This window comes from Cyprinodon tularosa, unplaced genomic scaffold, assembly GCF_016077235.1.
Source record: "Cyprinodon tularosa strain WSP-4 unplaced genomic scaffold, ASM1607723v1 ctg106, whole genome shotgun sequence".
In the NCBI taxonomy this organism is placed as follows: domain Eukaryota; kingdom Metazoa; phylum Chordata; class Actinopteri; order Cyprinodontiformes; family Cyprinodontidae; genus Cyprinodon; species Cyprinodon tularosa.
The window spans coordinates 603,857-617,999 of NW_024037849.1; the positions used below are offsets into that span (position 1 = coordinate 603,857).

At 36.9% G+C, this 14,143-nt stretch overlaps 1 protein-coding gene across 1 annotated transcript in view; it reads left to right on the forward strand.

Moving 5' to 3' along the window:
• The window catches only part of nek7 (NIMA-related kinase 7), a 103,458-nt gene extending 93,587 nt beyond the window's left edge, over positions 1-9,871 (forward strand). Inside the window, exons 9-10 of the mRNA XM_038286447.1 lie at positions 4,532-4,645; positions 9,194-9,871. Of these exons, the coding sequence (XP_038142375.1) occupies positions 4,532-4,645; positions 9,194-9,304 (225 nt within the window). The 3' untranslated portion in view covers positions 9,305-9,871. The remainder of the gene's footprint in view (positions 1-4,531; positions 4,646-9,193) is intronic.
• Positions 9,872-14,143: the final 4,272 nt, after the last annotated feature.

A 14,143-nucleotide genomic window follows, 5' to 3' on the forward strand; every position in this document is an offset into this window, starting at 1 on the left:
TGCAGTGTGTCTTTCCCGAATATCAATGAACTGTGCACACACAAATACAGATACATACACACACATGCACACACCAGGGCCTCAGAGGTCAGAGAGTGAGTCAATCATCTAAACCGTTGCGACGAAACAGTCTGAAAAAGGAGCAAGTGTGTATTTTCTTGTTTGTGTGTGTGTGTGTGTGTACGTGTGGTTATGTATCTTAATGCTGGTGTTTGTGTGTGGGTGTGTGTGTACTCACTCTGAGAGCAGGGGGCCGGCAGCTGTCAGGGGCTAGGAGCAGCAGGCACTAATGAAGCAGATGAATAGTGCAAAAACTCGCAAATACAAACAGGACAGTTGACATTTTTCATCTGTCAAAAGCAGAAGATGCATGAAAATACGAGGGGGTCTTGTTTAACCCTTTGCCTCCTGGTGTATGCAGCTGCCTGCTTTTTTTTCCTCCACCTTTTATTCTGTGTTTCTGTCTCATTCATGCTTTTGGATAAATTTGGCTATAAAGGTAATGAGTTAATTTGAAATATACACTGGGGGTTTATTTGCTGCAAAGCTATTAAGAATGTTGACCGCAGTAAAAAAACAAAAATCCACCTAATCTCTTCTTTGATTTTAGGCCTTTGAAGTAAAACTGTAAGTCATCTATTAAGTTGACAGGTATGTTTGGACACAAACCCTTCTTCCTTTTAATACACCTGTGGGCTCAGTCTATTTTTTTAGAGTTAGTTTTGTAGGGATGCACAATATTGTAATATTAGTTAATATCCAATATGCCGACATAATACAACCTGGCAGTCATTTTATTCCTCATAGACTTACTGACTTTTCTCCCTGCATCGTGGTAATTAACGAAACATTGGTGTTGCCCCATAATCCTCACTTGTTTGTTACTAAAGTAGCGCCTTTTATACGTTGAGTTAGGTTGGTGAAAACACTGATTTCTGATATTCAGTTCTAAAGCTAATAAATGCTGATGCTGATAACACGCCGATGATATTGTGGGTCCTATAATTCAATTGAGATACCTTCTAATTATGTGCAAACCCTTCCTTTAAAGTTCAGTGATTCTCTTTCTAACTTTTTCTTAAACTATAGGGTCAATATGTAAATACCCAGGATATTCAGTTTCTCACAAACATGCTAAATGTCAGGTTAAGTCAGTTTCTTTGTTTAATAAGAACTAAATGATACATAAAAAATATTATTAATGAATCAGCTCCTGATTCTCTGAGTGTAATCATTCAGTTGAGGCGTAAAAAGTGTGATTCCTAAGATTAATCTAAAATTTTCATCACTGCAACAAGACAATAAAGAGACTTTACCGCTCAGTCAGATATAAAAAAAAAGGATAATCAGAGGATATAAGCAGCTTTGATAAATGAATTTTATTCAACATGGCCGTCATCATCCCTCTTCATCAAACTTTAAATATATTTAAAATAGTTACAAACTGGGTTTAATTCATCAGATAAAGACTCTGAGCATTTGTTTTATTTAAACACACGTACAGTTTATTATGTCATTTGCAGTGAATAAAACAACTCTTATTTTGTGGAACTTCGTCACCATAGGTGACCAATATATCATCCAGAGTAGGCCAGAATCAAATAATATTTATCACTTAATTGAATCTTAAAATAAATTATACCAGATAAATCTCATTGCTGTCAGCCACCTGCTGTTTTAGCCTCACTAGACTGCAGTTTTTTTTTTCCTTTTTGTAGTTTTCTGAGGCTAGTTTATTAATCTGTTTTTGAGTAAGTGTTTATAGATGATAAATGATTCATTGTGTCCAGACAAGAGAGGGTCCAAAGAGATTCTGCTGCGGTCTTCTTGACTTCCTGCATAAAACATTAAGTTAGACATCTGCTGTTCTGCTCATTATAGCCATGAAATAGTTTTCAGTCACTCAGCTGAAATATCAAAGCTCTGCATTCATGGTGGAGAAATGAGGACTATTGGGCAGTAGCAATAACTTAAAGAAAAGTAGTAGAGTATGTATTTTCTCTTTAAACAACAGCTCAACCTTTTGAGTGAGCCTATGAAAAGAGCTGTCCCCGGTTTTTAAGTATATTTTCAAAAAGGTCTGTTTTTCTTCCCATAATAGGTTCTCCTCCAGGGTAGTTTTCCACACATTAGTCACTGAAAGATTGAAGTAAAATGTCCCTTTAATTTGTACTCTATGAACTCACAGGTGTAGTTTCTCTTTTAAAGAGAAGCTACACCTGGCTCGTTCCTTCACTTAGCTTTGCTCATGTGACATTGTGTCTACTCTTCAATATATTTTTGTTCTATGCTAAATATTTCAGATGCTATAGTTACATCGGTATGCTCCTAGTTTTTAAGTTGTCATCCAAACAATTGTCTGTTCTCTCAAAGAAAGTACTCCTGCATCAGTTTTTCTTTGAGGTTAGTCAGTACTCTATCTTGGACCATTCTGTTGAAGGTTCTGCTACTAGCAAATAATCTTATTTTTATGTTATTCACACTTTTTAATGTAAATCTACTTGTGGTTGGCTGTCCGTTTCCCCTGATCAAGGTTTTGGCAGAGACATTGCTAACCTAGACCAGTGGTTCAGAGGTTGTTCTAGGTTTCCTGTCCTCACAGCTGGTCTCACCAGCTGACTGTCCAATCATATCAAGGCTGCTTGTGCTGAAGGTTTATTCCTGTTAACCAAATGTTCCCCTGAGTACTGATAACTCGCAATTTAAATTATATTGATCGAAAGTTGAATCTTGATCAGACTATTGGATTGGATTTTTTTTTAAGGAATTTATTTTTGAGGTTTGACTAAAACATGACTAGATGATATTTATGCCTTTTCTCATGTAAATAGTGAACATTTTTGTTATCTGTCTCCACATAAATAAAAAGAAATAATAATAATTTCAGATCTAAGTAATGTTTTTTGTAAAGTGATTGCGGTTAAAAATGTCTACGTTTATTATCCAGGTAATTCTATAAGTGTATCATCTTTCTTGCAGCCCCCCTTTTGTCTTATTTCTAACTCTCCCAAATCTTTTCTCTCTTTGGTGCCAAACATTTTATAATATGGCACCTTCACGCCGAGCTGATGTATTCTCCATGGAAGGACTCCATTTTGATTCACATGTGAAAATTTCCTCTTCATAAGCTTTCACACTCCCAATTAGCAGCCCGTCAAACACTTACTTTTGTCTCCAAAACAATACAAGGACAGCTGAAAAATAGTTGAGAAAACATTGTGTAAAAACTCCCTCTGTCTACTGCTAAACCTGTGAAGTTTCTCTCATATATATTTTTTTTTTTTCTAAAGCCTCACTTTGCAGGTTTGGCACCTCATTTTCCTTGTGATTTTATCCAAAGGTTCTGGAGCAATCAAGGTTGATTTCAGATTGATATTTTAAACTAAATTTAGATCTCGACAGTTCTGCAGGATAAGCAGCCCGTCAGTAGAAGCAACGGCAAAAGAAATGCAGATTCAGTGAATAATGGCTGTTTGTTCAATGGCCTGAATCCTGTTTTAACATTGGTCAGAAAGCATTGCTACATAATATTACAAATTGAACATTATTGAAGGAGTAATAGGCATAAAATCAACATCACAAAGACCTGCGGTGACTGCAGTAGCTACTGATCTGTGCCCCTGATGTTTATGTGAAGTTTCTTTTTCTAAAGCAGAACTACGGTGATTCAGGCAGATTGAGAAGATCTAATTGTCGTTAAGAATCTACACTAAAGTTGTTTCATTACTCAACCAGTAGGTGTAGCCAGAAGCAACATTTCTTTTCAAGGAGACTTTCTTAGTGTTTTTTTGTTTCATGTTGCTGGATAAATGATTAACTATGAAGTTCATTATTTACATTTAATCAGTTGTTACAAAAGTATCCTTGAATGTATTTCTTGGTGAGTTAAGTAGGTTGGTCATAAACAAAATGTCATTTTCATAGACAACATTATACAAAAAGAAGGGTATGTTTTAGCCCCATATGTGAACCAAAAGCATTTATTCTTTACTTTAATTGGAAACGTGTGTGGGACTCTATAAAAAGACTTCTTCAGCAGACCTATTGATTCTTTCTGTAGCACTGGCCCTCTTGGTCTCATCGTGTTTAAATCTAGAAGGTGCTGGCATCTCCTGCTCCAGGAAACTGCAATATACTTCTTTTTCACCTTTTAACCAAAAGTTTTTGAGCTACAAATCACCTATTATTTCACTTCTTTCTAATCAACAAGATGGAAGCATCTGTTAGGGATCACTTTGAGGGATTTTATTTTTTGTTTGTTTGTTTTTCCGCTCATGAAAATTAACGGCGCATTGATCTGCTGTGTACAAACTTTTTGTCTTTCCCTTTTAAACCATCCTATAAGCTTCATGGCTCAAGAGCATTTAGCTGTGCAGAGACTGATTCGCAAGAAGCAGCATGTACCACCTGTTGAGAGTTTGGAGTGTTTTACTTCCCTTTTGTCTTTGTAGTCTCGCTGACTCTCCTCTTGTCTCTATCCCCTTTCTCTCTATATGTCTCCTCTCTATTTCTTTACATCTCTGTGCTTTAGATGGCAGCCTTACAGAGTCCCTTCTACGGGGATAAGATGAATCTCTACTCGCTTTGCAAGAAGATAGAACAGTGCGACTACCCCCCTCTTCCTGCAGATCACTACTCAGAAGAGGTAAGTACTGCTTTTGTCATCTGCTGCCTTTTTCTGATGTGTCATGAAAAAGACACAGACCTGTTCTGTGTTTTTAAAGGAGTTCATAAAAATGGTTTCCTAAAAGTTGAAATTAAGCATGAGTAATGCTTTACTGACCTTTTTCACTTCTTTTTCTTCCTTTTTTTTTTTTTTTACTCTGGTAAAATCCACCCATCTGTCTGAGCCAGTGCACAGTGCATATTGATCAAAAGGCTGGCAGGGATTTTATTCATTTAGAAATTAGATTCATATATCAAAAACACATGGTCATGCTTTATAGGAGAGTGGGCTAGAGTTACTCAAAAATCATTGTTTAATCATCGACTTAATTTAGGAAGACTTCCTCGTGCATAAAAATGAAACGTAGTCAGACTTCTGGTTAGGTTTTGCTCTTTTGCTGATTACCAATGACAAGCATGAGAATCTTTCTGGCTTTTTGTTAGCATGTCATCCGCATGTGGGTGGAAGCTCTTTTTCTTCCAAATGTTTCTAGACAATTGATTCTGCAGTAAAAGCAGTTAGCAACACGGACAAGACATATCCACAGACGTATGGGGGATAAGGCTTTTACAGATCTTTTTCAGCAATCAAGATTGGCTTGATTGCTGAAATGTTAGTACGATAAACTTATTTTCAACTGTTCCAAATCCATCTTAAGTCCAATTGTCGATTTTTCTCTAAATAAATGAAAATACTTAGTTTTCTTTATTGTAGACTTGGTAGCTTCATATTTTAAAGCTTTGAAGCAAAGAAAACAATCAAAACTAAACAACTAAGGTCAAAAAGAGAAAAAAAAATCTTCTGTTAATATTTAATCCTCAATTAAAATAAAGCAGAGAAATATTTTTGTATTACTGGGTTCTCTTTTATGAAATCCATGCAAAATATTAAAATGAATGTTGTGTTAATGGTTTATCTATAAATGCGAGATTTATTTATTTTTTAATCAATTCTGGTGTCACTATTATTAATTGTCAACTGAAATAAAGAAATCATGTGTGTTTTGTTGATTATAAAAGTGCATTCTTCTGACAAGTAAAGAAAGTAGAAAGAATAACACCAAACCTTTCTTTTTAAATTGTCTTGTCACCAACAACTAAAACCACTAAAGTAGTTAGATTCAATCAGATTTATTATATTTGGCTTATTAACAAACAACAAAAGATTGGATGCTAGATGGAAGGAAACAGAGAGAAGTGGTTTCATATCTGCTTGTTAAAGCAGTCTGCAATTTATCGGTGTCTCTTTCACCTTTATCTGAATGAGCATCAGTTTTGCGTAGGCTAATGAGAAATCTACCTTTTAAACCTGATATATTACAAAAAGGTGTAAGATTCATTTATTTAGTAGATTTTACTTTTCATTCTTCTGTATTTTACATTGAAACTCTTAAATGATTTGTTTTTATTTCAATTAAAATGTGTTTTCTTTGTCAAATGTATGTTTTTGCACAGTATAAAAAGCATTTCCTTCAAAAAATATAATTAATAATTTTTTGTTTAATGACCGTTACGCCATTTGTTTAGAAACATAAGATTAAAGTAACTGTACCCTTCCAACAGCTACTGATATTTTTTTTTTTTTTAACTGGGATGTTTTGGTTATCTGTCATTAGCTATAAGCTCCTAGTCTTTAAGATATAATAGTCCTCTATGCCTACAGCTAGTCCTTAGCTCACTCCACTTTCCCTTTTTTTTTTTTTTTATGTTAGGACTTGCTGAGCTACTCCAAAACATTGATGTTATTTCAAATCAGAATTTATACAGTACCAACTAGGGAGGGCTTGGTGAAGAAGTGATTCGTAGTATCTTCCTGACCCTTGGGCTGCATAACTGTCCTGCAGAATAGAGGGAGCAGTTGTTTTGTGTCCTTTTGTGGACGTCTGGTTCGGACTAGATGGTGATGAGAATCAAGCTTATTGCCAATTAGTTTTGCAATTACAAGGAATTTCCCTTGTTGTTGATGGTGCAGAAAAAATCTGTAGTTAGGATCTGTATTTATATACAATATAAACCATACACAGGGGTTGACGTTAAGGGCAAGTGGCTTTCACATTTCATTTGCCCAGAAATAATTTTTACTTGCCCAGTATAATGTTTGATAAATATAGTTCCTAATATTCTTTTTTGTATATATATCAATGAAACATGTTTGTTTTTAAATGTTTTTTTGTAATTCAGTAAGTTTAAATGTTCCTGGTGTGTATATGCATGCGTCAGATGATAAACTCAAGCTTACATTACCGTGTTAACATGCTTTTCCATCCTTCCTGCACATTCTTTTCAAACTAAACTTTGCTTTAAACTGTTGTGTGCTTGGAAAAATATAAATTGTCATGTAAAAAAAAAAAAAAAAAAACTTGACAGGTTAAAAACTTAAACTACTACTACTCACCAATTTAACATGTTTAGCGCTCTAACATTTAAATGCACCACTCCAATGTCTAAGAAAAAACGTTTTAATTAACATTTTAATGCATAACCTTTGCAGAAGACTGCCATATGATAGATATATTTACACAGTGATCATACAATTATTATTATTTTTCTAATCCCTGGCTGATTATTTTTAATCTAGCGAGCTGCTGCTCTGCAGAATTCTCTCCCCAAGAGCTGAATGACGCCATCTAGCGGAAAATCACGCGGCTTTTTCAAATCAGGCGAGAATGTGTACAAAACAACAAAAATGGCGCCGACAACGTGGGTCGTTTTCAGCGAATGTCGATGATTTTAAAGTAATTTTGAGTGATAAATACATTTTTTTTGCGATCATTGCACTTGCCCGGCGGGCAAATGCAATGAAATTTGTACTATCCCGACAATAAAAACGACTTGCCCCGGGCAATGGTTAACATCGAGCCCTGATACAATATACTATATGCAATATATAGTATACATGTACTATATACCCAGTAGACTGTGCGTTGATGTAACGCAGGAGGTCTGGAGATGCTACATTGGTTTAGCTTCTAGGTCCTGGGGGAGAGAGCGAGAGAGGCAGTATCAGTGTCACAGGGATCTCTGGGCTTTGTTGATAAGGCTGGTAGCGGAACGTTCTCACGGTTTAGGTCCTGATGGACCGTAGCCTTCTGCCAGAGGGAAGTGTCTGAAATAGTTTGTGGCTGGGGTGCGAGGGATCAGCTACAATCTTCCCTGCACGCCGCAGAGTCCTGGAGGCGTAAAGATCCTGGAGAGATGAAAGATTGTAGCCAATCACCTTCTCTGCAGAGATTCTCTGAATGGTAGACGTAGAACTGGACCAGATCAGCTCCGGAGGAAGCTTGAAACCTCAGACGTTTGAAAAGATGCAGCCTCTGTTTGGCCTTCCAAATAAAGTAACACACTCACTGCACAGCCTAAAACAGCTGATATTGTAATAATATATATATTTTTTAAATGTGTTATCACAGCACTGATGGCCAGAGAACCAAAAAAAGTTTCCTGTTAGATTAAAGCATTTCCTGTTCTTACTTATGTTCCTGTAGCCGGATAATAAACCCTGTTGAAAATTATTTTTTATTATGCTTATTATTACTTTGATTGTATTTATCATACCTCAATAATTACTTCATTAGGCTAATAGGAGCTATCATTGAGGTAATTTAAGACTTTGGGGCGTCATGTGTGTTTTTGTGTTTGCAAAAAAATGTGTAAGTGTATATTTGTAGGAGCAGCTCTTACTGCACTCAAACACACTCACACACCACGCTGAGCTTCAGCGCTACCCCACATGTCACCCCCATCCAGGAGAAAGGAAGACAAAGCGAAAGAGAGCGGGAATGATAGAGCGAGAGACAGGGCGATGGAGAGATGGAGATGAGGGGGGTGCCTGCAGCGCCTGTCTGGATGTAAACAATGCTCCTGAAGGATCGGCAGCAAACTGTCAGCTGCTCATCTTTGTTGTGTCATTTAACCATCTCCGTCTACGCTTCCCCTCCTCGCCGCCACCCCCTTCCTTTGCTAGCTCCCCCACACACCCTCCACCTGGCACTCCCCCCCCCACACACACACACTCACCATGCAAAGAAGCGCATGAATATTTTACATATCTGCCTCTCTGCACGCCCTCCGTCTCCACTCCGTGCGACTAATTCTCAGACCGTCTGAATTTGCATCTTTCTCTCACTTTTCTACCCCCCGCCACACACACACACACACACACACACACACACACACACGCACAACTATCATGCAACAGCAACCAGGAAGTCGACACATGGTTACCATAGCGACCTTCTGTAGATGTGTTTGTTTTGTTGTTTTTTTTATCTTCATTTAGCACCAATCAGTTGCTGCTTCTGGTCTTGGGTGGACCTGGTGTCCCCGGCGGGCACCGGGGTGTGTGGTCTCACTGAAACCCATTCAGTTCACCTATGGCTTCTGCTTTTGTTAGTTTGTTATTGCCGTGTTTGAACAACCTGCAGGATGTCCTTTTTTTCATCACAATATTTTAAGTAAAGCAACATTAACTGTAAAAATTTTACATCTCAATCATTATGTGTTTTTTTTTTTGTTTGTTTTTTTTCAGCTGAGGAACCTGGTAGATATGTGCATCAACCCCGACCCAGAGAAGAGGCCGGACATCGCCTACGTGTACGGCATCGCCAAACACATGCAGGGCGTCACACAGGGCTGCTAAGCCCCGAGCTGCACGCAGACGTCCCACACCCTGCACAACTCCTCCTCACAGCCACTCCTTCCTTTTATGTTGGACTCCAAACACAACTTTTGCCCATTTCACAAAATTAAAAATGTCATTGTTAACCTCCCGGTGATACCTGGTACATGAAGCAGATTTTAGGGTAAAGGTATGAAATGACAGAAAGGAACCCAGACTAAAGATTTTCGTCTAAGTTAGAATTGAACCTTAAAGAGTCTCAGCTTGTGTTTGCTGGTATCGTCCCTGCAGCTGTGACCATCATTTAGCTCAGTCAGTGATGTTACTCAGTAGAAGTGGTGACTTTTCAGATCCCTCTAACAGCTTCTCTTCAACATAAAATCGACAGTTCTCCTATTCATGCTGGTCATAACAGTGCCGCCCTCCCCACACTTTAGTTGAAATATGCGCCACACAAAAAGTCTCACAACCTTTTTCACCTTCCGTCACATTACCACCACAAACCTTAAAGTGTTTAATTCAGTTTTTTATGTGATAAAACATCACAAACTGGTGTTTCTTTGTGAAAGTGGAAAGAAACATAATTAATTAAGAAAAATGATTTACTTTCTGTTGGTCTGCTCCGTAAAGTCCCAGTAAGATATAGTAAGGTGTTAGAATATGGCAGAATGTGAAGTTCAGGGAGAGTACAGGGATATTTAAGTAAGTTCTTTCAAATGTTTGAAGCCCATGAAGATAAGAGTAACAAAAAAACATAACTAAAGGCATTAATATATTTTTTTGCAATTTCAGGTAAACAAAAAGCAACAGCTTTCTCTGCTCTATTTGGCATTTCATTCTTAAAGACTCAACTGCATCATTCTTAGAAAGTCTGCATAGGTCCACCTCTCTGCAGAAAATGTTTTTAATGGTTATTTAGCTCCACACCAAAACCAATGTGATGTTTCAAACCCAGACTGCAAGAACTCTCAAAGTGAGGCCCAGAAAGACAGAAAATGTCTCTGTTCTTGTAGAATAGGTAGAGGCCTCCTCACTCATAACAAGATTACAGTTAAATGAAATATAGACATTGATATATTGTAAATCTATTTACTGAGATGATCATGGGCTAAACAGTTAGTCAGGAAATGCTTTGTTGGTTGAGAATGTGTGAATAGGTTCAGATGGAGCGTTCCACACAGTGGAAAAAACTTGCAATTCTATTGGAGATTTGTTTTCTCTGAGTGACAGCAGCAAATCTGAAAGAAAGCAAAGCAATTGATGGTTGGTATGTTGTTGTTTTGCACTTTTTTACCCTGGCAAAGCAAGGCTGGCAGGGTTATGTCAAATGAATGTATTAGAAAAAGGAAGAATCATTTACAGGAAAGACTAGAGACGCGCTTGGGGGAGAACATGGGCGAATGTCTCCACAACACTTTGAATGTTAGTCGTTTTGACACCTTTGTGTTTTCTGAAAACTTCACAATGTCTCTTTTGACAGCCCCCATAGTCGCTGAAGCTGTAACAAAAGCAGTTTTATATCTGCTGTTTACCCTTCCCGTGACACCATGTTTTCGTCAGAGCTCGGCTCCATTGAGGTACAAAGTGTCACGTTGTTCCGGGTCTGTAAAAGTCACAAAGAAAACATTAAGAACATGAAATACAGATTTGTCCTCCCTGCAGCGTCCAGCAGACACATCTGACCCTTCATACATGTGGGCAAACAGGCTGCCTGGTTAGTATTGCAGTGTGCATCTCTCACTGTGAAGCCGTCCATGCTAGGAAAACACCGCAGTGTGCCTAAAATGTGTTCTCAGTAAGAATCTAAATGTAAAATGAAATATTTAGTGTTTTATTAAACATATGTAAATCCCTGTTTAAAGGAAGAAAGCCATGATGGGATAATCTTGTTTACTTTACAAACCAAACAAGAACTGAGTTCTTGGGATGGATTATGGTTCGTATAAATGTCTTTCAGTGAAATGGTTTATACCAGTGTTTCATGAAAAACCAGCACTGACTGTAAGTGGTTTACATATTGATGATGAAACCATTCTGAAGGTAAATATTTAGTGATTAATAACACTATTTCAGTGTCTAATAACCCACCCAGCCCTGGGTTCACACATACAGTATCATGTTCTGTGGCTGCCTCTTAAATTGTGCCATGCAGTAATCCACTCTGGATGGATGTAGGAACAGTTAATGCATCCGGACCGCTCCGCTCTTCTTTAAGTTTTACCCAATCTGTTTTACTTCTTCCCTGTCAGACTTCCTGTCTGGCTCGTCGTTATTTTCAGTGTTTTTCTTTCACCTCCCTCTGCCAGCAACAACAACAAAATCTAAAGATCCCCATCTTTGATGGTTGCAATATGAAGGCCCTCCTTTTTGCTGCAGTACCAAGGAGCCAGTGGGAGATGCAGCGTCCACTAGATTGGCTTCTGTTTGCAGCAGAGAACAAATGCAGAATCTGTGTGAACCCAGGGTTACTCTGTCAAATAACCTGCTAACCCCTGTTTTTACAATCGTTTCCTGAACATCTATTGCATCATATGTGTGTAATGTAGAGTCAAAACTTGCACAAGCAAGAAACTAACGTTTGGTTAACAGAATATGATGTTTCTGATTATGGAAATCCAGAGATTTACGGCAAATACAGTGTTTGCTATTTTTATTTTGCAGCTTTATATATCTTTAGGATATAGGCTTTTTCTTATTTTTTGTTTTTTATTATTATTAAGCTGTTCCCACAGCCCCCTCAGTCAAGGTCCTATAATTGTTTTATCAACCAGCACCGGAAAGCACCAGAACATTTCAGTATTCTCTTGTATTTGTCTGGGAGTTTTAGCTTTAATGTACTTCTTTGAAACTTTAGTTTTGGTGCTTTTTTATTTTATTTTTTTATTTGGCATATCAGCATTGAAACTGAAGTACCAAAGCAGCGCTTTGATATTTTTCTAGATCCCTAGTTAATTAATGCTTTAGCAGGTTTTAAATTCACCTAAAAGTGAATTTCCTTTGAAGCATAAAGCAGAGTGTTTATAGAAAAATAAGCCCTCTCTGTTCCTGCAGAATTTTTGTTTTGTTCTTATCTTTTTAAGGAATATAAAAAAAAAACAGAGAGAGCTAAGTCGCTTTAAGGATTTTTGTCTTTTCTTGATGTTTCTCTGTAACTGTTGCCTGACTGTGCCTTTTAGCTTTCCTGTTTTCCTGCATGCCCACTGATGTTATTGAAGAGCCTGGGGAAAAAAAATGGCAATATTTATTGTCTCGTTAGCTTTAGTTGTTTTATCAACATTTCTTGGGTAAATAAAATTCACATATCACCAAAAAACATTGTATGCAAATGAAAATGAATAAAGCTTTAACATGTTTGTGGATATTGAGTGAAACTTGTTTTTGTTTTTTTGTTAGACCACATTATGCTTAACCTGTATGTATGTAATAATTTTTAAAGAAAAGAGAGTGTAATTTTGATCTCTATAAAAACATTTGCACATTCATAGTGTCTGATAAGTTATTTAGGATTAAGAATAAGATTTTATTTTCCCTTTGTTAGTTTCTACTGAGATCAACTTCAGGGAAACTTTCCCAATTATGTTGAATGTTACTTCAAAGTAGAAGGAAATATAGAATGTAATAAATAACTTCTGAGAGGTATTTTTAACCCTAACATTGTCACGAAGAAGAGCTACTGCATCAAGCTAATCCTTTTTGTTAGATTTTCCACCATTTTTTGCCTCATATTTTCAGTTTCTAACTATTTCTGTTGCCTCTAAATCTTTGAAATCGACTATCAAAGAAAGTTTAGAGCATCCCAAACAATGAATTTCCCGCAAAATCGTAGTCTGGAAAACAATTCTTCAAATAGTCTGTAATGCATTTTAAAGTTCTCTAATTGTATATGTAGCAAAACAGCTTCTAAGATGTTCTCGCTTAGAAACTAGGATTGTATAATCAGATACCTAGAAATCAAGGTTTTTAATTTAGGCAAGTTTTCATTTCTGAGAACTGAAATGACCCTTCGAACATTTAAATGTTAAATGATGCTATCGTCATTGACAGGAAGCTTTAACTCTACTTTAGAATTTGAGGAAACCACAGATGTTTGTGGTTTTCATCGTCAACAGATGCAGTTTTACTAATATCTGTATTGGCATTACTACGTGTTCGTGCAGATGCATAGCATGCCAACAGTGATCACAGCAGCCACATTTGACTGATTCCAGCCAAAAAACAACATAAAACCTGCCTGCCTTAAAATAAACTTGCCTTTTGAAACAGGTAAAAAAAAAAACAAATCCATACATGACAAAGAACATGTCACAAAACAAACCTGCACTTATAAAAGAGTTTGGGTTCATTAGCCAGGCTCTCTATTATATAAGATGGTCTATCATGCTCTTGGTCAGACAGCATGCTCTATCATGCTGTCTGACCAACAGCAGGAAATGCAAATATAAATGTACTTTTTATAATTTGACATGCACAGTGTGTCAATCTAACATTTCTGTCCACCCATAAGACATTTGTCAAGTTGATCAGCTAAGCATTCATTGAAGTCAGTCACACATAAGAATAATCCTAATAATCCTTTTTCATTAATTGTCTTTCCTTAGATAAAGAACTTTGACCTATTTTGATTTGGGGCAAATCGTGAATTTTTTTTCAGATGTCTTTATTTTTTACAATACTTGTAACTTTGGAGTAATCCTCTGGGTCGGGAGTAATCCACTATTTTAGCTCCAGATCATCTGTCCTTTTGTATATGTTTTTATATTTTCCCCACTTTGGCATGATGCTGATTTTCAATGTCAAGTCAGCATTCAACAATAAATGTCTTCAGGCTAGAGGACAACTGATAAAAAAAAAGACACACTG